General features: G+C 50.7%; 1 protein-coding gene across 2 annotated transcripts in view; it reads left to right on the top strand.

The window, feature by feature from the left end:
- GRM7 (glutamate metabotropic receptor 7) overlaps window positions 1-22839 on the top strand; it is a 184750-nt gene that overhangs the window by 66558 nt on the left and 95353 nt on the right. For both annotated transcript variants that reach the window (XM_056501854.1, XM_056501853.1), the window contains exon 2: window positions 8275-8491. In XM_056501854.1, the coding sequence (XP_056357829.1) occupies window positions 8275-8491 (217 nt within the window). The remainder of the gene's footprint in view (window positions 1-8274; window positions 8492-22839) is intronic.

The following is a 22839-nucleotide window of genomic DNA, read 5'->3' as shown; positions in this document are numbered from 1 at the left end:
GCAGGGTCCCTGAGCTCTCATCACCTAAATGAGTTGAAGAACTGGCTCCTCACACCAAGATCCTCTCAAGCTTTGTTAAGATTTGCAATTGCCTCTAGCAAAGTGCCATTTATTAGCTCAAATCTCTGCAGGGCTGGAGTTGAAGCCTGAAGAGCTGAGCACTGCTCAGCTGGGCCATCAGCACTGGTGCTCCAGCTGATGGATCCTGGGAGGGAAATTCTGCTGAGTGCTGCTCATGGCTCACCCCAGCACCTGCAGCCAGGGAGGCTTTACTGCCCCACAGCTAAAGCTCTGAGCAAGCTGAATATTCACTTTAAAATACTGGATGGGGAGTGTCCTGCTTGTGCTTGTGCCTTCAGTGTCAGCAAACCCTCAGTGCAGGAGATGAATTTCTGTCCTTGGGGATGGGATGGGATGGGATAATGGGATGGGATAATGGGATGGGTTCTCTGTTGCTGGAGTGTTTGTTGTGGCACCCAGGGGAAATTGTGGCTCCCAGTGTTTGTTCCTTGTCCTTGCCAAGGCTTGGTGTCTTCCAGGACCCTCCCCTCCAAGAAGAGGGGGTTGCAGATCAAGGGCTTACAAATAGTAATTAACAATTATAAATTAGATATTTTCCCCCAGTATTATTGAATCACAGTGCAGATAAACCAAGAGAAATTAAAATGGGAGTAATATAAATACCAGTTAATTTTACTTGTGAGAAGTGCTCACTCAGGATCTCCATGATTACATAAACACAGCCTTATTCACACAGAGGGACTTGCACACACAAATGAGGCAAGTGTGTATCTAAAACTCTTTTTCTGTGTCAGTAGAAATGCAGATCCTGCTTTCTGGACGTGTTTTTCACTGAGTGTTTTTAAGCAGAGCAGTCCCAAGGTAAGGCAATTTACTGGAGCAGTTGGCAGCTCAGATGGTGAGGGTGGGCTGGAACACAGGCAGTACCTGCACACAGGAGGAGTTTATTTAGTTTATTTCTGCACTGCTGTGGGTGTGAGCACAGCAGGGATGGGCAGGAGCTGGCTGGGTGCTCAGGGCAGGGATTCTCATCTCCCAGAGCACTGCTCAGCCTTTAATTGCATGGGCTGCAATTGGGATGCACATTTCACGAGTGGCACAGCCCTTAGCCCTGATGCCAGGTCAAAACCTCCTCCTTTTAATGCCTTTTGCATCCCAATCTGTGAGCATGTCTCTTGAAGGTTTGTTTTCTATTCTGGGAGGGCCCCTGTTCCCAAAGGGAGTGGGACTGATTCCCTGCTTGTGTTCTGTGAATTCTCTCTATTCTGCCCTGGAACTGCTCCTCCTTCCAGCTCCAGAGCTGTGCTCGTGCCTCCATCCACCCCCCTTCTGTGAAGTAATTTGGGGATTGTATTTGTTGTTGGAAAATGGAAATACTGGAGCTCAGGGAGCTCAGGGGAGTTTGGGCAGGGGGGAGCAGAGAATTCCTGCTGCTCTGAACTCACCTGGGGCAGGGCAGGGGCTGGAGCTGCTCTCCCCTCCAGGTGCAGTTTCTGTCTCAGCCCTGCCCTGGCACCCTGTGCTGCACAGCCTGGCCCTCAGCTCCCAGAGAGGTGGTTCTGAGCAGCAGGAAGGTTGGAATTGCTCCAGAGACCCAGCTCTGAGGGATGCTTCTGCCAGAGCAAAGAACCCCAGAATCCCAGCCTGGTTTGGGTTGGCAGAGACCCTGAAGTGCCACCCCTGCCACTGCCCAGGGCGCTCAAACCCCACCCAGCCTGCCCTGGGACACTGCCAGGGGTGGAAAGGAAAGAATTTTAGTAAATAATTCATCCCTGAGGAAGTATAAATGAGTCCTGTCTGTGTACTGGCTGAGCAATCCCCTGGGTGGGGACTTGACACAGGTGATGTCCTTGGGAATCCAAGGACAGTTTTATCTGCAACTTTAAAATTCTGTGAGATGGTTTTTTTTTTGTGCTGTGACCGATTTTCATCACAATTTAGGTCCTGGTTTCAAGTCAGGCTCTTCAAGGTTCTTTTAGCATTTAAAAGCCCAGAAACCAGCCCCTGTTTTTCTATAAAAATCCAATCTGTGCCCAAAGCTCATCACTGTCACAAACAGACCTTGGTCCAGGCACAGGTCATCAAGATGAAATACAGGAAATCTCATATTTATGGACACATCTCATTTTCTGCCTGTTTATCATCTTTCTCCTGCTCTCTGAGCTGCTGGAGTGCTCCCATGAGCCATTGGACAGTACTAATTGCTGTCATTATTGTCCCTTAATTGCTACAATTGTTTTTTTCAGGAGCACTTCCTCCCTCTAGCAGAGGAAGCACAGGGACTGGAGAAACCTCCAGTATCACTCAGGATATTTCCCCTCAGTGCCATGGCAGCTGTGGTGGGATGAGGATTCGTTTGTGCCTGGAAATGGGCTCGGAAATTAATTTCAAAGTGATCTGTTCAGTTGTTAGAGAAACCCAAAGTAGCTGTGGAAGTGTTTGTTTCAGGAATGGGTTCCATCCCTAATAATAATAATTATAATTATAATGGTAATGAGGAGTTGGGAATTTTAAAAGGCTGCTTAATCCTAATGCTGGCCAAGGAGTGGGAGCTGAAGCTCTGACCTTATTTAGTATATTGGGTAAAAATTCCATATTATACATAGTGTATTTATAGAAAATATTTAGTATATTGGGTAAAATTTCCATATTATTATACATAGTATATTTATAGTAAATATTTAGTATATCAGGTATAATTTCCATATTATTATATATGGTATATTTATAGTAAATATTTAGTATATTGGGTAAAATTTCCATAATATTATATGTAGTATATTTATAGTAAATATTCAGAATATTATGTATATGTTTATAGTAAATATTTATTATATTATGTAAAATTTCTGTATTATTATATATGGTATCTTTATAGTATATATTTGGTATATTGGGTAAAACTTCCATATTATTATATGTAGTATATTTATAGTAAATATTTATTATATTGGGTAAAATTTCCATATTATTGTATGTAGTATATTTATAGTAAATATTCAGTATATTATATATGTTTATAGTAAATATTCAGTATATTATATATGTTTATAGTAAATATTTAGTATTTTGGGTAAAATTTCTGTATTATTGTATATAGTATATTTATAGAAAATATTTAGTATATCAGGTAAAATTTCCATATTATAATATACCATATATTTTTAGTAAATATTTAGTATATTGGATAAAATTTCCATATTATAATATACTATATATTTTTAGTAAATATTTAGTATATTGGATAAAATTTCCATATTATTATATGTAGTATATTTATAGTAAATATTCAGTATATTATATATAGATGTTTATGGTAAATATTTGGTATATTGGGTAAAATTTCCATATTATTATGTGTAGTACATTTATAGTAAATATTTATTATATTTACTATATGGAGTCACAGCATGGTTTGGGTTCCAAGGGAGCCCAAAGGTCTGTGCAGCCCCTGCTTTGGATATTTGGATTTCTGGAATTTCCTGCCAGGTTTCCTTCCTGCTCAGATGAGTGAGACTGAGAAGAGTCTGGAGGGTTTTGCCCACAGAAAACAACCAGGGGAGAAAGTTCAGCTATTGAGCAGGAGCCAGGGGAAGCAATCCAGAGCAGGGTGAGGTTCCCCCACTGCCAGGAAACCACATCCATAAAACTTGGTAGGAAACTGAAAGGAAAACTGCAGCAGAGTGTGGAGTTAATCCAGCCCTGGCAGGAGCTCATGAATGTCTCAGTGGGTGCCCTCCTGCATTTCCTGATGCTGCAGGTGCTCAGGGAGGCACAGTGATCAATAATTGTGGGTTTGGGGGCTGGGCAGGCCTGGCTCTGGGCTCTGCCTGGGACCCCTGGCTGGAGAGCAGCTCAAACATCCTGGAACTGAACAGGGAGAGGAGGAGGATGGGATCAATAATAATAATACAGAATGAGTTTGAAATGGAAAATGTGTGTCCCAGGGGGGTTTTGCCCTGAGCTCCTGCTGTTGGGGGATGTTTGAGGGAAGGAGAGGCTGAGTGAGTTTGTGCTGCTGGCTGCAAGACAACAAGTGTGACCCAGAGACAGCTCTTCACTGGCAGGAGAAAATGCAATAAATGAAGAATAATGGTCAGTGTTAGAAATAAATTAACATTAATTAATCACTGACTAAGACAGTGTTCCCAGCATTAATCATTGCTGTGATCAGAACATCAGCCAGGCACAGCACGTGTGAGTGGTGTGTGCAGCAGCCCTGCAGACACAGGGAGCAGGGAAAGTCTGCTTCCCATGGCAGTGAGGTGTTCTCTCTGGGTCAGTGAAATGTTCCCTCTCAGTCAGTGAGGTGTTCCCTCTCTGGGTTAGTGAGGTGTTCCCTCTCAGTCAGTGATATGTTCCCTCTCTGGGTCAGTGAAATATTCCCCACTGGGTTAGTGAAATGTTCCCTCTCTGGGTCAGTGAAATGTTCCCTCTCAGTCAGTGAGGTTTTCTCTCTGGGTCAGTGAAATATTCCCCACTGGGTCAGTGAAATGTTCCCTCTCTGGGTTAGTGAGGTGTTCCCTCTCAGTCAGTGATATATTCCCTCTCTGGGTCAGTGAAATATTCCCCACTGGTCAGTGAAATTTTCCCTCTCTGGGTCAGTGAAATTTTCCCTCTCTGAGTCAGTGAAATGTCCCCTCCCTGCCAGCCCTGGGTGTCCCCCAGAAAGCCCCAGCTCAGAAGGACCAGCAGATCTGGGTTCTTTGGCCTTTGTGCAGCCCTTCTGCAGGATGCTGGATTTTGGAAAGCAGGCTGGGGTTCTCTGGAGCTGTTTGGTGTGGCTGAACAGAAAATTGGGGAAAAGGTGATGGAAGAGAAATCTTGCTCCTTTCAACTCCAGTTTTGAATTGATGGTAAAGAACAGATTTTACCCAAATGAAATGCTGAAGAGACAGAAAATATTTACCTGGATTATTGCAAATCCCTCAAGAGAGCAATCTGGTTTCAAACTCTGGTGGTGCCTTGGTGCTGCTCACCCTCCTTGCATCACTGGGAACAGCAGGGACACTGCCCAGCCTGGCCTTGAGCAGCTGGGGCAATCCCCTTTTATTTCCAATCCCTTTTTATATTTTTATTTGGTGCTGGCAGGAGCTGGGGGTGCCTGTGTGGAGCTCCCTGGGGCAGCAGTTGGATTTGAGCTGGTGGGGCCCAGTTTGGCCACTGGGATGCAGCTGGTGCCCCTTGCAGCCTGCCCTGACACCCTGGGCAGGGCAGTTCTGGGGGCTGCAGTCCCTGGCACAGCCTCTGAAGGACTTTCCTCCCTGTGTTTTAACTAAACAGCAGGAAAATTTTACATGGCACACACACACATATATATAACTTTATGTTGCTTTTACATATCCTGTTGGAAGGGCTGGTAAAACCTCTAATACCTGATTTTTATACTCCAAGTGATTGAAGCAGCCAGCAGTAGTTAATATTTTATGAACAGTGGAAAAAGATTTAAAATCCAAAAAGTCTCCTTAGGAATACAAGCAATGCAGCAAATTCTGTAGAAGCTTTGGCTGTTGTAGAAGTGCAGAACGTGCTCCTTTTGATTTTCAGTGGCTGCCAAGATGGAATACAAAGAGCTGAGATAAGAACTGATATTTCAGCCTCACTTTAGTGATAACTGCAGAAAGCAGCCCTTGGCTGTGGCAGCTCTGCTGGTGCTGGGTGCTCTCTGTGCAGCTCAGGTGTCCCCAAGGGTCACAGCAGCAGGGACAAACTGGGGTGTGACAGCAGCTGGGACAAACTGGGGTGTGACAGCAGCAGGGACAAACTGGGGTGTGACAGCAGCTGGGACAAACTGGGATGTGACAGCAGCTGGGACAAACTGGGATCTGACAGGAGCTGGGACAAACTGGGATCTGGCAGCAGCTGGGACAAACTGGGGTGTGACAGCAGCTGGGACAAACTGGGATCTGGCAGCAGCTGGGACAAACTGGGGTGTGACAGCAGCTGGGACAAACTGGGATCTGACAGGAGCTGGGACAAACTGGGTTGTGACAGCAGCTGGGACAAACTGGGGTGTGACAGGAGCTGGGACAAACTGGGATCTGACAGGAGCTGGGACAAACTGGGGTGTGACAGCAGCTGGGACAAACTGGGGTGTGACAGCAGCTGGGACAAACTGGGATCTCCCTGCTCTTTCAGGAGTCTCTGTGCTCTCTGCACAGTTTTGGGTGGCAGCCCCAGGGGGCTCTGTGCTCTCTGTGCACAGTTTTGGGGGGCAGTGGAGCTGCAGCAGCCCCAGGGGGCTCTGGGCTCTCTGTGCACAGTTTTGGGGGGCAGACTTGGGGGGCTCTGGGCTCTCTGTGCACAGTTTTGGGGGGCAGTGGAGCTGCAGCAGCCTCGGGGGGCTCTGGGCTCTCTGCAGGGCAGGGCACTGGTGGGGAGCTGCTGCTTTTGGGAGAGTTTGTGTTTGTTTAGGTTCAATAGCAGCTGGTGGGTTCATGATTTTCCCATGCAAAGTTCATTTCTCTGTTTTCACCCTTCTGTTTTTCCAGCAGCAATTTTGCTTTCAGTGTCTCCTTCTGTGCTGTGGGGGTTGTAAATGCCTGTGTGGTTATAAAGTGAATTTTGGGGAAATAATGTGAATTCTGGGGAAATCTGCTCTCCTCTTCCCCTGCTCTGTGGAGCCAAAGCTGCTGAGCCCTTCCCGCACCGATCCTGGGGAAATACCACGTTGGTTTTTCTGTTTTGTTTTCATGTTTGTTTTTCTGGGGAGGCAGAGAGCTGATAAACACCTGTGGAGTGATAAATCCCCGTGGAGTGCTGTGCAGAGACCAAATCTGAGAGTGCAGGAGGTGCTTGTGCTGAGGTGCTGCCCTTGGCTCAGCCTTGCAAATCTCATCTCTGCCCTCTGTGGAGTCTCAAGCGAGATTTTGGCAGGTTCCTTCGTTTAGGAGCAGTCCCAGACTGCTCCAGCAATTCCATAATGGGCTTGGGGATCGAGGTCTGGCAGCTCAGGAACTGCTCAGGGCCTTTGCTACCAAGGGGATTTGATATTTGGTGTGTGTGCTGGATTTGGGATTGGTGTGTGTGCTGGATTTGAGATTTTATTTGTGTGCTGGATTTGATATTGGTGTGTGTGCTGGATTTGAGATTGGTGTGTGTGCTGGATTTGAGATTTTATTTGTGTGCTGGATTTGATATTGGTGTGTGTGCTGGATTTGAAATTTGGGGTGTGTGCTGGATTTGAGATTTTATTTGTGTGCTGGATTTGGGATTGGTGTGGGTGCTGGATTTGGGATTGGTGTGTGTGCTGGATTTGAGATTGGTGTGTGTGCTGGATTTGGGATTGGTGTGTGTGCTGGATTTGAGATTTTATTTGTGTGCTGGATTTGATATTGGTGTGTGTGCTGGATTTGAAATTTGGGGTGTGTGCTGGATTTGAGATTTTATTTGTGTGCTGGATTTGGGATTGGTGTGGGTGCTGGATTTGGGATTGGTGTGTGTGCTGGATTTGAGATTTTATTTGTGTGCTGGATTTGGGATTGGTGTGTGTGCTGGATTTGGGATTGGTGTGGGTGCTGGATTTGAAATTTGGGGTGTGTGCTGGATTTGAGATTTTATTTGTGTGCTGGATTTGATATTGGTGTGTGTGCTGGATTTGAGATTTGTGTGTGTGCTGGATTTGATATTTGGTTTGTGTGCTGAATTTGAGATTTGGTGTGTGTGCTGGATTTGAGATTTGGTTTGTGTGCTGGATTTGAGATTGGTGTGTGTGCTGGATTTGGGATTGGTGTGTGTGCTGGATTTGAGATTTGCTGTGTGTGCTGGATTTGAGATTTGGTGTGTGTGCTGGATTTGAGATTTGGTTTGTGTGCTGGATTTGAGATTTGGTGTGTGTGCTGGATTTGGGATTGGTGTGTGTGCTGGATTTGGGATTGGTGTGTGTGCTGGATTTGAGATTTGCTGTGTGTGCTGGATTTGAGATTTGGTGTGTGTGCTGGATTTGAGATTTGGTTTGTGTGCTGCATTTGAGATTGGTGTGTGTGCTGCATTTGAGATTTAGTGTGCTAGATTTGATTGCCTCAGAGGGAGGAGTGATGGTGGGCACGTGCAGAGCTGTCCCGAGTGGATTCCCAGTTTTATTTGGGGAACTCAGAGCCAATGAAAGGATCATTCCTTCAGCTTGGATGTTGTAAAGGAGAGAAACGCAGCTGGACACAGCAAAGCCAAAGCTCAGGTGCTTGAGCTGCTGCTGCTACGAGTGCCACGAGTCTGTGAATGTGTGTATTTATCAGAAATTGTTTTTTTCTACAGATCCCACAAATCAGTTATGCCTCAACTGCACCCGAGTTGAGCGATGACAGGCGCTATGATTTCTTCTCACGGGTGGTTCCTCCAGATTCCTTCCAAGCACAAGCAATGGTGGACATTGTGAAAGCTTTGGGATGGAATTATGTATCCACTTTGGCATCTGAAGGGAATTATGGAGAAAAAGGAGTCGAGTCCTTCATGCAAATTTCCAGAGAGGCAGGTAGGCAACGCCGTGCTCCCTGCAGCAAGCCATCAATGTCGTGTTGTGCCCATGTCACCCTGTCCTTCAGAGCTGATCTCTGATCCTGCACTGCTCCATCCTTTGCAGTGCCCTGCAGTGCTCCTGGCTCTTGCCATCCCTAAGCTGCTGGTGCAGTTTGAGGGGAGCCCTCAGTGCTTTCCAGCCATGGATCCTTGGTCTGTGCTGAGTCTCCTTGCTGGCGTGGGAGCAGCCAGGCTGGGGAGGGCTGAGCTGTGCTGTCCCCACACCTGCAGCTCTGTGGGAGCTGCTCACAGCCCCCAAGGTGGCGTCACCCTGGCTCCAGCCTCCTTTGGGCTGTTGGCACTTCCCTGCCCATCCCGTGGAGGTGGCTCAGGTCCTTCCCTGGTGTGGGTGAGCCAGAGCTGGGCTGTGATCCTGGCACACTGGGCTGTGAGTCCTGGCACGCTGAGCTGCAGCCAGAGCTGGGCTGTGAGTCCTGGCACACTGGGCTGTGAGTCCTGGCACACTGGGCTGTGAGTCCTGGCACACTGGGCTGTGAGTCCTGGCACACTGGGCTGTGAGTCCTGGCACGCTGGGCTGCAGCCAGAGCTGGGCTGTGAGTCCTGGCACACTGGGCTGTGAGTCCTGGCACACTGGGCTGTGAGTCCTGGCACACTGGGCTGCAGCCAGAGCTGGGCTGTGAGTCCCGGCACACTGGGCTGTGAGTCCTGGCACACTGGGCTGTGAGTCCTGGCATGCTGGTCTGCACCAAGACTCCTCAGGGGGGAATGGAGCGTTGGGAGCTGATGCTGGGCTGGGATCATGGTGATGGGATTGATCATTGGGGATGGGATTGTTCACTGGGGATGGGATTGATCATTGGTGATGGGATTGATCATTGGTGATGGAATTGATCATTAGTGATAGAATTGATCATTAGTGATGGAATTGATCATTAGTGATGGAATTGATCACTGGTGATGGAAGTGATCGTTGGTGATGGAATTGTCCATTGGTGATGGAATTGTCCATTGGGGATGGAATTGTCCATTGGGGATGGAATTGTCCATTGGGGATGGAATTGTCCATTGGTGATGGAATTGATCACTGGTGATGGAATTGATCACTGGTGATGGAATTGATCACTGGTGATGGGATTGATCATTGGTGATGGGATTGATCACTGGTGATGGAATTGATCATGGTGCTGAGTCAAGGGCTGCCTGCAGGAGGCTCTGGTGACAAAGCCACCAGTGTGGCTCTGCTGGAGCTCCCAGGTGTCCCACAGGCAGCACACCCCCAGCTCAGTGCCCCAGGGAGTCCCTGGGCAGGGCAGGGGCTGCTCTGGAGCTGCTCAGGGGCTCCCATGCCCAGGGCTGGTGCCCCAGCACTGGCTCTGTGTGCAGGGACAGCCCCAGCAGGTCCCAGACTGTCCTGGGGCTGATGGATCCCTCCTGCAGCATCTCCCAGGGAACAAAATCACTGGGCTTAAGGGAAGGGGTCTGGGAGAGGGGGAGCTGGAATTGTTTCCTCACGTTGGTGTCACAGAAGGAACCCACATTTGCATAAATTCTTCTGTTCCTACAAATGCATATTTATGTGGTATTAAAGCAAATGGGTTTGGATTTAATACAGCAGGAAGTGACAAATGCCAGTTCTCATTGGAATTTAAAATTGACTTTATTTGCAAATATCTGCAGTTGCAAACTCAAACCCAGAATGTGTTCCCTGTGTGAAGGACGGGCTCTGGCTGGGCAACAGGATCTGTTTTATGGACCTTGTGCAGGATTACATTTATTCTATGAGCTGTTCATGCAGCCAGCTCAGGGTCCTGCAGCCACAGCAGAGCCTGAAGCCAGAGCAGAGCCCAGCCCTGTGTCCTCAGGGGATGTGGGTCGTGCCTGGCACACTGAGGCACTGGCAGGGCTGTGCCTGGGCTCCTTCCTCAGACCTGGATGGGAATAACCCAGTCCCTGGCACTGCTTGGGGCTGTGCTCAGCTCCTTTATCACACAGGGAAGGTCTCAGGGTTTAACACCTGCCACGATCCCAAACCCTGGCACGGGGAGGAAGATCCCATTGTGCAGGTTCAGTGGAGCAGGGCTGGCTGGAGGTGTCCTGCTCTCCCCTGGGGGGTTTGGCACCTTGTCCCTGGCTCGGGGCAGTGAGCTGAGCTGTGCAGGAGCCTGGAGCCAGGCGGGGTCAGGCAGGGAGGGAATGAATGGGAACTCCTGCAGAAGGGGCTGCCCAGCCCTGGCAGGGGTTGGGAAATGGTGCTTGAGGAGCAGAGCCCAGGCTGGGGGAGCTGAGCCCAAATTGAGCCCAAATCAGCATCCCAGCAGGAGCAGGGCTGGCAGAGCCCAGACTGAGCCCAGACTGAGCCCAGACTGAGCCCAAACTGAGCCCAGATCAGCATCCCAGCAGCAGCAGGGCTGGCAGAGCCCAGACTGAGCCCAGACTGAGCCCAAACTGAGCCCAGATCACCATCCCAGCAGGAGCAGGGCTGGCACAGCCCAGGCTGAGCCCAGGCTGAGCCCAGTCTGAGCCCAGACTGAGCCCAAATCAGCATCCCAGCAGGAGCAGGGCTGGCAGAGCCCAGGCTGAGCCCAGACTGAGCCCAAACTGAGCCCAGATCAGCATCCCACCAGCAGTAGGGCTGGCACAGCCCAGGCTGGAGGAACTGAGCCCAGTCTGAGCCCAAACTGAGCCCAGATCAGCATCCCAGCAGGAGCAGGGCTGGCACAGCCCAGGCTGGAGGAACTGAGCCCAAACTGAGCCCAGGCTGAGCCCAAACTGAGCCCAAATCAGCATCCCACCAGCAGTAGGGCTGGCACAGCCCAGGCTGGAGGAACTGAGCCCAGTCTGAGCCCAAACTGAGCCCAGATCAGCATCCCAGCAGGAGCAGGGCTGGCAGAGCCCAGGCTGGAGGAACTGAGCCCAAACTGAGCCCAGACTGAGCCCAGATCAGCATCCCAGCAGCAGCAGGGCTGGCACAGCCCAGGGCACTGACTGGCACCTCCCAATCACTTTCCCCTGGCAGGAAGGAGGGGTTGGTCTGGTACCAACACTTTCCCTGCCTTTGGCCTCCAGTCTGTAGCAGCTGATTATCCTCAAGTCACTGTTTTATCCCAGCTGGCTTCTGATCAGCCAGGATCTCAGGAAATCTGAGGATCAGTGGAAAGTGCTGCCCCTGCTTAGTTTTCAAATATGCTTTGGCATATAAAGACTTTGCTTGATCCTCTGAGTTAATAATTCTTCACAAAGTGACTTTTATTATGAGCACTTCAAGCAAGTTTGAATATGTCATTGTGGCAGGAGATGAAGATTTGAAACATGCTCTGCAGTCTGTGGGATTAATAAATTAGGGGAATGGTCTAATTACGGGAAATCTAAAGGACAATTTCAGATTATTAATGAAACTACTGAATACTTGAATTTCAAAGATTAATTCATCTTTGATTTTTTTTTTAAAGATTAATCTGTACCAGAAGGTTAATTGCTATCTGTAAGAAATATATATATCTGGAAGTCGTTAGCAAAAGACCACTTGAATGCCTCCTAACAGATAAATGAAAGATCTGGAGTGCATTTGTTAACGTTCTGCTCTCCCCCAGTGGCCCATTTGCAGGGCTGAGCCGCTGGCTGTGCCCCTGCTGGGGCAGTGCTGCCCTGCCAGAGCTGAGGTGAGGAGGGGCTGGGGCTGCAGGGTGTGTGTCCTGCTCCTGCTGAGCCCTGCCAGCTCCCTGTGCCAGGGTCAGGGTCCATGCCTGTGCCAGGCTCTGGTTCCAGGCTCTGGTTCCATTCCTGTGCCAGGCTCTGGTTCCAGTCTTGTGTCAGACTCTTTTTCCAGGCTCTGGTTCCATTCCTGTGCCAAGCTCTGGTTCCAGGCTCTGGTTCCATTCCTGTGCCAAGCTCTGGTTCCAGTCTCTGGTTCCATTCCTGTGCCAGGCTCTGGTTCCAGGCTCTGGTTCCAGTTCTGTGCCAGGCTCTGGTTCCAGGCTCTGGTTCCAATTCTGTGCCAAGCTCTGGTTCCATTCCTGTGCCAGGCTCTGGTTCCAGGCTCTGGTTCCATTTCTGTTCCAGTCTCTGGTTCCATTCCTGTGCCAGGCTCTGGTTCCAGTCTCTGGTTCCATTCCTGTGCCAGGCTCTGGTTCCAGTCTCTGGTTCCAATTCTGTGCCAAGCTCTGGTTCCAGGCTCTGGTTCCAGTTCTGTTCCAGGCTCTGGTTCCATTCCTGTGCCAGGCTCTGGTTCCAGTTCTGTTCCAGGCTCTGGTTCCATTCCTGTGCCAGGCTCTGGTTCCAGTTCTGTTCCAGGCTCTGGTTCCAGGCTCTGGTTCCAATTCTGTGCCAGGCTCTGGTTCCAGTCTTGTGTCAGACTCTTTTTCCAGGCTCTGGTTCCAGCCCTGTTCCAGGGATGCCCAGGGTGATATTTTGGGGTGTCTGTGCAGGGCCAGGGGTTGGATTTCCATTCCTGTGGGTCCCTTCCAGCTCAGGACATTCCATCATTCTGTGCCACTCCACCAGAATCATGAGCCCTGACTGTGCACTGCATCAGTCTGTGCATTAAATACCATCCTCTCCAAATTCTCTGCTTTCTGTACACACTCATGGCCTACAATTCAGTGCCCATCACAGAAGTTATTTTCTCTGGGTTTATCTGTAGCAAAGGCTTTTCAAACCCTTTTACCCACTGAAAACTGAAAATGCAACAGCTATTCTAAAGCCTTGATACTTGTTTTCTGGACTGACTTGTGCTTCTCAGAAGATCTGAATCTTCTGCTGGGTTTTTTTGGGGATCTGAGTCATGTCCTGAGGCTCCCTGAGCCCCTTGGTGGTTCAGAGTCCTGTGCTCTCACTCAGCCCTTGCTGACACTGATGAAGCCCAGAGCTGCTCTGTCATCCCTCAGTGATTCACACAGCACCTCTGCAGGCTCCTGCAGGTCTGCTCTGATCCTGAACCTGCATTTCTGCCAGAGAAGTTCATTGCCATGCTGCCTGTTGGGAATTCATTAGCACAAATTAGTGCTGGGTAACACCAGAGGGGGAAATCCCTGCTGGGAGGGATGGGCTTGGGAGGAGACTGCTCTTCCTGGGGGCAGAAAATCCTCTTTATTCCCTTTGTGTCCTACACTGGTGCCAGTGATGATCTCTGTTTTCCTGGGGTCCATCAAGCCCTGCTGAATGGTTTGGGGCACTCACTGCAAGGACAGGGACTCACAGGGTACCCAGGCTCAGAGTGAGGAGGGAGGTGATGAATCTGTAATAAAAAAAGGACAGGAGGAGGTTTGGGGAGGTTTCCCATGGAATTCCTGCTCCTCCTGGGGGCTCAGTGTTGTCCCTCTGTCTTTGGTTGTGCTCTGATGGGAATAGCCTTTATTTATTCTCCTGGGAGCCTGTTCTGTGATCAAATACAGCAAAAACAAATGGATAAACCACTCAGAAAACAGAGTCATTTATCTCCAAGCACTTCAAGTGTTTTCCATTTTTCTTCCCACTTTTCCCAAGCACTCAGGCACGTGTCCTTTCGGTGTGCAGTGATGTTAAATAACAACATTATGAAATCTATTGTTCTCCCTCCTGTTGTCAAATAACAAATGTTTTGGCATTTCAGAAAAAAAAACAATCAGCAAGAGCTCTGTCTGAGTTTGTACTGACTGGTGTTGTGTGTTTGGCAGGTTAATGAGATTTCCTGATAATTGCAGCTGGGCTGGGAGAAGATGCCCTGGCCTTGATCCCCAGGAGTGGCTTGGGGAGCTTGAGGGGATTTCTGAGAGCAGGAAACAAAATCTGTCCCTGTGAGGGGTCAGAGCTGCTGTGGCTCTCTTGGGAACGTGTGAGCTGTGCAGAGGAGGGGATGGGAGGCAATCCCCACCTTGCAGGTCCTGGCAGGCAGGGAGTGAGGACCTGGGCAGTGTTTAGTCTCCCTGCATGTCCTGAGGGGAGTTTTTTGTCAGGGCAGAGTTTGGAATTCCCTTTGCTGGGCTCTGTGTGAGGAGCTGCCCCCAGCACAGCCAGTGCTTATCCTCAGGTCAGGGCTGGGGATGCACAGGGGATGCACATCAGCCTTGCAGGCTGGGCTGCTCCTGGTCAGGGTCTGCAGGATTTCAGCATCACTTTACCGAGCTCCAGGTCCCTGGTCTGAATCCAAAGCTGAGGTGTGGCAGTGCCCACCCTTGGGTGGGTGACCCCGGGCTCCAGGAGCCCCTGTTCAGGTATTTTGAGTGGGTAAAAATGCAGATTATTTGGCTGTGACAGGGAAAAGTGTTTGGTTGTGTGCACGCAGAGATGGGCCAGGCTTGTCTGGGGCCATGGAAATGCAGCTGAGGAGTTTTGGGTGCCCTGGAGCTGCTGCTGGCTCAGCTGGCTCTGGGCACAGCACATCCTGCTGCTCTGGGACAGGACAGTGGCAGAGAGGGAAACCAGAGAGATGAAATGTTCCAGAGCTGCCTACAGTGTAAGCTTGGCCCTGGGAGGGACTCTCAGGCTGTGATCACAGAAAATCTTCAAGCATTGATTAAAACCATGTTGTAATTTAATTCCCTGGGTGTATTTTGTTTCTCCCCTTACCTCACTAATCCACAATATCTAATTAACCCTTTCATTGTCCCTCAGTTTATCAGGTATCAGTATTTTGTTCTTTCCCTGACACTCTTTGTGCCCTGTGCTGCCCCATGTCCTGGAGCAGAGGCAGTGCTGGCAGCCAGGGCTGCTCTCAGCTCTTGGCATTATTGAGAAGCACTTCAGGAGCCCAGGGGCTGGAGCTGAGGGTCCCTGCAGTGCCCTGAGCCCGACCACAGCAGCTGCTCTGCCTGCAAACCTGAAGGGTTTCACAAGAATGCTGCTGCTGGAAGAGCAGGGTGCAGATGTGGAGCAGCAGGGGCTGTTTCTGACAGCTCCTCATTGATGTTTCATTGCTGTTTATGTATTATCTTTTAGAGCCAATTTTATATCCAGGCAAAAGCAAGTCTAGACAGATTGTCTCAAAACTTTTATTGGCTAATTAAGATTATACTGCTGGTATATCACTGCTGGATGGCACGGACTCTGCTTAAGGAATGGCCTTTACTTTTTACAGCCTGTGCCTTTTGCCAAGTTTTCTATTATTCCTTGGGAGAGCTTATTTCATATCTGTTTCAATGTCAGAAGCAAATGCCACTTGAAGCCTCATGTTTGGACACCTGAGCCTGGATAAAGCAGCTTGGTTTTTCCCAGAGTGCTGAGAATTTGTGGTTTCTGTTCCAGTTCCTGGAGCTGCAGTTCCTGTGCGCCCAGGGAGATGAGTGCAGCCTTGCAGAGCTGTCCCAGAGCTGGGGAGGTGGGACAGGGGCTCTGGGCCCCAGCAAAGCTCCCAGGGGATGCTGTTTGCTCTGGGAGCAGCTCACCATGGCCTGGAGTTTGGAGTTTTTATCTGGAGTTTGGGATGAGCCAAATGGCTTTGGACACTTGGGTGTCAAAACTGGTTCTGTTTGCTGCTCATCAGAGAGGTTTGGGTTGGAAATGACCCCAGATCCACCCAGGCCACCCCATCCATGGCAGGGACACTCCCTCTGCCCCAGGTGCTGCAGCCCCAGTGCCCAGCCTGGTTTGGGCACTGCCAGGACCCAGGGCCAGCTCAGTCTGTGTCACCAGCTCAGTGTCCTGCTCACCCAGCTGGGTGAATGCAGCTTGGATATTCCCCTCCTGGAATTCTGCCTCCTGATGTTCCCTGTTCCAGTTCATTCCTTGTGTTTGCTCCCAGGGAAGCCCAGCTGGCCTCAACCTGCCCTTGCTGTAATCACAGAAATGTCTTCACTAGCATCAGGAGGGAGCCTCACAGTGTCACCACATTCTGCAGTGCCCAGGCTGTCCTGGAGCGAGCCTGTCCCTTGGGAAGGCTCTGCAGGAGCAGTGGGGAGCCCAGCCCCTCTGCAGCCCCTCTGCAGCCCCTCTGCAGCCCCTCTGCAGCCCCTCTGCAGCCCCCCTGCAGCCCCCCTGCAGCCCCTCTGCAGCCCCTCTGCAGCCCCCCTGCAGCCCCTCTGCAGCCCCTCTGCAGCCCCTCTGCAGCCCCTCTGCAGCCCCTCTGCAGCCCCCCTGCAGCCCCTCTGCAGCCCCCCTGCAGCCCCCTCTGCAGCCCCCCTGCAGCCCCCCTGCAGCCCCCCTGCAGCCCCCCTGCAGCCCCCTGCAGCCCCCCTGCAGCCCCCCTGCAGCCCCCCTGCAGCCCTCTGCAGCCCCCCTGCAGCCCCTCTGCAGCCCCCCTGCAGCCCCCCTGCAGCCCCTCTGCAGCCCCCCTGCAGCCCCTCTGCAGCCCCCCTGCAGCCCCCCTGCAGCCCCTCTGCAGCCCCCCTGCAGCCCCTCTGCAGCCCCTCCTGCAGCCCCCTCTGCAGCCCCCCTGCAGCCCCTCTGCAGCCCCTCTGCAGCCCCCCTGTAGCCCCCCTGCAGCCCCTCTGCAGCCCCTCTGCAGCCCCCCTGCAGCCCCTCTGCAGCCCCTCTGCAGCCCCTCTGCAGCCCCCCTGCAGCCCTCCTGCAGCCCTCCTGCAGCCCCTCTGCAGCCCCTCCTGCAGCCCCCCTGCAGCCCCCCTGCAGCCCCTCTGCAGCCCCTCTGCAGCCCCCCTGCAGCCCCTCTGCAGCCCCTCTGCAGCCCCCCTGCAGCCCCTCTGCAGCCCCTCTGCAGCCCCTCTGCAGCCCCCCTGCAGCCCCTCTGCAGCCCCCCTGCAGCCCCTCTGCAGCCCCCTCTGCAGCCCCCCTGCAGCCCCCCTGCAGCCCCTCTGCAGCCCCCCTGCAGCCCCCCTGCAGCCCCCCTGCAGCCCCTCTGCAGCCCCTCTGCAGCCCCCCTGCAGCCCCCACACTGCCCTGAGCGCCCTGGGCTGCAGGAGCAATAAAAAGCAATTAGCACTTCGGAGGGATTGACAGAAATGGTTGGTCCTGTGCCTGGCAGGCTCTGGCTCTTTCCCTCAGACTTGTCCAAGATCTGGAGTTTCGGAGCAATCAGCCCAGCGATCACAGCCCTGCTCCCAGAACTTCCCAGCTCGTTAAAGGCACCATCTCCCCCTAAAGCCTCCTGTGTTCTGTCCCTGCTGCCCTCCCTGCCCTCGCCTCGCTGTTCTGTTCTGAGATCCCGAGGGAAGGGCAGCAGGGCTCTGCGTCCGTGGAAATTCTTCATTTATATATATATATTTTTAAAAACCTGATCAGGTTTGATCAGTCTCTGATTCCTGATCAGGTTTGCTCAGTCTCTGATTCCTGATCAGGTTTGATCAATCTCTGATCCTGATCAGGTTTGCTCAGTCTGATCCCTGATCAGGTTTGCTCAGTCTCTGACTCCTGATCAGGTTTGATCAATCTCTGATTCCTGATCAGGTTTCCTCAGTCTCTGATTCCTGATCAGGTTTGCTCTGTCTCTGATTCCTGATCAGGTTTGCTCAGTCTCTGCTCAGTCTCTGCTCAGTCTCAGATCCTGAGCTCTCCCAGGCCCTGCAGTGAGCAGAGCTGCCTCCACAGTCACATACCCAGCTTCTCCCTGATTCCAGCACACCAGCAGTGAGATAACATCGTGTTTGCAGTGGCTGTTTGATTCCTCAGAAACCTCAACAACTCCCCAGCATGAAAAGTGAAGCACTTCCTTTTCATCCTGCTTCAGATTGGAGCAGGTCTCAAAGCAGAGCCTGGTGCTTTTGTCAGCTTCAGGAGGCCTTTCTGCAAGCAGAATGCCATTGATTAAACCCTAACTGCATCTTTAACTTCCAAAGGAGCCAAGAATCACAAACATCAGAGATGGCAAGGATATCATTTGGATGTCATTAGTGCTGAAGCTGCTTTTCTCCTGGGTAGGTGAATGTGCACAGGTGTGCCAGCAGCTGGCTGTGAGTGCAGGATTTTCCTGTGCCAGCAAGTGGGTGGAAGTGTCTGGTGCTGATGTGCAGCTCTGTCCTCTGCTCCCCCAGCACTGGTGCAGGGATGGATCTCAGCACGAGGAGCTGTGTCTGTCCCAGCCATGGAAATGCTGCTGCTCGTGATCAAATCCAGGTGGGAGCAGCCCTGTCCCAGCTCAGCTCTCCATGCCAGGGCTGGCCATGGGCTGAGTGCAGGGAGCAGGGTGGGCTGAGCTGTGCCAGGCAGGGGCTCCATCCCCCAGCTCAGATTTGGGGCTGCCTTGGGTCCCCAGCTCAGATTTGGGGCTGCCTTGGGTCCTGAACGCAGATTTGGGGCTGCCTTGGGTCCCCAATACAGATTTGGGGCTGCCTTGGGTCCCCAGCTCAGATTTGGGGCTGCCTGGGGACCGCCCCAAACACGGATTTTGGGTTTCCTTGGGTTCCTGTCACAGATTTGGGGCTGTCTTGGGTCCCCAGCTCAGATTTGGGGCTGCCTTGGGCCCCCAATACAGATTTTGGGTTTCCTTGGGTCCCCAGCTCAGATTTGGGGCTGCCTTGGGCCCCCAATACAGATCTGGGGCTGCCTTGGGTCCCCCAGCTCAGATCTGGGGCTGCCATCCCCCACCACCCTTTTGGGGCTCCTGGGCCCCCCAGTACTGACTGTTCTGAGTTTCCCTTTGCTGTGTGGGCGGGGTGTGGCCATGCAGGGCTCTGGGTACAAACCCCAGTTCCCACACTCACACTCTGCTGAGTCTGCTGGGCTGCCTGGGGAGCTCAGGGTGGCTCTGACTGTCTTGTCCCATCACTCAGGAAAAGGTTTTTAAGACAAGGAGTGGAATTGCTGCAGATGGTGGTGGTGCCCTGTGTGTGGAGAGGAGCTGGGCTGGAATTGCTCAGCGCTGGACAAGCCCCAGGGCTGCTCTGGGGATGTGCAATCCTCCCCAGACACAGAACATTGCAGTGGGACCTGATTACAGGCAGCAGCTCAGGGTTCCTGATAGAATCCTTAATCTAATTTTTGTCTAATTTTTCTATTCTTCATTCACCATTACAACCATCCCACATTACTTCCAGGCTGGTGTTGAGGCTGTGGAGGCTGATTAAATTGCAAAGCAGACTTTTAAATGAAAGGATCCATATCTAGCTACACTCATTATCAGCTCCCAGAAATTCAATCTGCCCTCAATGATTTACTCCAAACCAAATCAAAGAGGCATTGGGAAGACAAAGGTCTCAGAGGTGGAGCCAGAGCTGCAGCACAGCCCCAGCTCCTCCTGCAGCTCTCCAGGGCTCTGTGCCTGTGAGGGGATGTGCATGTGCTGCAGGGGAGCTGCACATCCCAAAACCAGAAAATGTTCCTTTCCTGGGAGCTTTCCTTGCTGCTGTTACATAAGGGGCTCAGCACTCCCCTGGCTGTGCAGACTCTGCTCCCCTCTGCAGGGTGCTGTGGCTGTGATTCCCTCCAGGAGGGGATTAAAGGAGCTCTGGCAGCTCAGCTTTGCTCTGAGCCCAGCAGGGAGCCCTGGTGAGGTGCAGGGTGACACAGCCCCTGCCCTGCCTCTGCCCCAGGGTGCTCTCAGCACTGCAGGGAGCTCTGTCTGCATTCATTTCTATCTGGATATTTATATTTATTTTATATGTATTTATATGGATTTATTTTTATATTTATTTATTTGTATATATTTATATATATTTGTATTTTCATATATATTTATAATTTCATATATATTTTTAATATTTTCATATACTTTCATACCTATCTATATCTATATCTATATCTATATCTATATCTATATCTATATCTATATCTATATCTATATCTATATCTATATCTATATCTATATCTATCTATATCTGTATTGCCCAGGTGTGTTCAGCAGGGTTATTGTCCAGGTCTATGCCCAGCACTTACTGGTTATTGGCTGGCTCAGCCTGAATTGAAGTTTCAGTTAGCCCTAATTCTCACTTTTAGAAAAAATACCTCATTTTTCCTGTAAGTTCATTTTTTTTTCAGGCAAAAATGATGTGAATGTGGAGCTTCATCTTTCGTCAGTTTGTGTTTGCCAGCTTGGCTCTGGCTGATCTGGAGTTTTAAATGAGCCTGATGTAAAACTCAGGGCAGATTTGTAAGGTTTGTACAGGAAATAAAAGGTGGGACTTGTTCTGAGCACCTTTATATCCTTGGGTGGATGCAGGCAGGGAAGGGCAGCCCTGTGCCAGTTTCCATGGTGGGCTCTGGCTCTGGGGCAGAGGCAGCAGAGCAGCTGCACTGCCTGAGCCCAGAATTCACATTTATTCCTCTGCTGGGTTCATTAACCTTCGGTTTCCAGTCAAAGGAAAACACAAGAAAGTTGTTTCCTGGCACGAGAACTCTCAGGCTCATACTTTAATCTGTGGGCTGTGGATTCTTCAGAAAAGCCTTTCAAGGGCACTCCTGAATTCTCTCCTTGCATGAGTGATCCACAAGACAAGCTCCTTTCCACTTCCCTGCTCTTCTGTTTCTTCTTTTCATGAGATTTGTGGAGATTTTGAAGTAGCAGAAGAGAAGAAGGATGGAGGGTGGTTTGGCACATGTACAGTCACTGATGGACAAAGATAACTGCCATAACAACATCCAGTAATGATTTGAATAAGGAAAAGGTAATTAAAACCACACAACTCTAAAACTTTATTTTCACATATGCCTGGAAATTTGTAAATGCCTCCTGGAGTCAAACTGGCAATAAAGATGTTTATAGCAGCACTTGAAATACAAAATGCAAACCATCCAGCTCTTACCTGTGCTCCTTAACATGTAATTGTAATTTATTCTATACATATATAGATGTGTAACTTGGTAGCTTTACATAATCTTCTTCTGGCTGGTGTTAATTGAATTAGTCATGCTTTTGGAATGCTAAAAAGATCTGCCTATGGGAATTTCTCTTCAGTTGTGAGTCAACAGTCAATTCTCTGGATTTTGTTTTAGTCAGTGACTCTTTATGAGAATAAACAAGATTACTGGGGAGGGAAATGTTTTCTCTGTTGGTATTAGGAGGAAGGATGGGGATGAGCAGGGTGGGCACAGGGGTGGGTGCTCTTCCTTGGCTTTGTTTTGGGTTTTTATCCCTCTGGCTGCTCCTCCCAGCAGCTCTGGGTGACAGCTGGTGACACTTTGCCCTGTTCTCCCAATGCTCTCACCTGCTCCCCTGTGCTCTGGGGCTGCTTTGCTGCCCCAGGGATGGAATGATTGGTTCCTGCAGCCCCAGGGTTTGCAGAGGTGGGGACAGTGCAGAACAGCAGGTGTAGCTCTCCAGTAATTCCTTCATTGGCTCCATTCTGCTGAGCATGGCCAGTTTGTGGGGTGTGGATTGTGGGGAACAGCCTTTTCCTGGATACCCACATCAAGATAAGCTCCAAAATGTCCATGGGCTCAGGAGCTGAGACAGACTCATCATTCCCATCTCCTGGCTGGGACTCCAGGCTTCATCTCCTGTGACATTTGAATCTCTGCTCTGCTCTGGGACAGGGTGTGGGCAGTGAGAGTGGAGCAGGTTTTGGGACAGCAAAGCTCTGGGATTGGGGCAGGATGGTGCAGAGCAGAGCTCTGGAATTGGGGCAGGATGGTGCAGAGTAAAGTCTGGAATTGGGGCAGGATGGTGCAGAGCTCTGGGATTGGGGCAGGATGGTGCAGAGTAAAGTCTGGAACTGGGGCTGGATGGTGCAGAGTAAAGTCTGGAATTGCCTGCTGGACAAAGAGTGCTCTGGGACTGCCAGAACTGAGCTGTGTGTGCACTTTTGTACCTTTTGAAATCAGATGTGATTCAGCCAAATAACCCAAGGGAGGTTTATTTGTTTATTCAGCCTGGAGCTGGAGCAGGGGCTGCTGCAGGTGCTGCTGAGTCCCAGGGAAAGGGAAGTGAGAGAGCAGAAGGAAAACAGGAGCTCTGCCTTGTGGCAGGGCTGACTCGGGGCAATTAGAGGCTAACAGGATAACAGGAAAAAGGCTTGAAATTACTTGGGTTCATCTGCCATCCTGCCTCTCCTGGTTGGGTTCTTCTAAGCTGATAAACATGGACAGGGAGAGGGGGACAAGCTCCAGCTCTGGAGACCAAAGTCCCCTGGTGCCATCTGAGTGTAGAGCAGGAAGATTTATGCCTTGATATGAAATAATCACACTCTTCTGCATTGCTGGGCCCTTCTGTTGAGAAAAACCAGCAGATCAGTGAGTTTGCCTGGTGAGCTGGACAAGTCTGGGACATTTCTTCCAATTTGATGTTTATAGCTCTGGAGGGACACGGTAACCAAGCAAGGCACAGACATTTCCATTTCTGTTCTCCAGAAATAGTGGGAGGCAGCGTGTGCTCCTGTACTGGAGGATTATGTAGGTCAGCCTGGTTCTGGGCCTTTATTAAAAGTGACATTGCCACAGAAAAACCAACAGGAAATACAAGAGGCTTTGAGTGAGAGCATCACAGGTGCCCACTCTGTGTTTCACCCCACAGAGGATCCTGAGGCACAGCTCAGCTTTCCTCTCCTC

This window comes from Oenanthe melanoleuca, chromosome 12 (genome assembly GCF_029582105.1).
Source record: "Oenanthe melanoleuca isolate GR-GAL-2019-014 chromosome 12, OMel1.0, whole genome shotgun sequence".
NCBI classification, from domain to species: domain Eukaryota; kingdom Metazoa; phylum Chordata; class Aves; order Passeriformes; family Muscicapidae; genus Oenanthe; species Oenanthe melanoleuca.
Note: the sequence above shows the minus strand (reverse complement) of the source record. Positions and strands in the feature narration are given on the sequence as shown.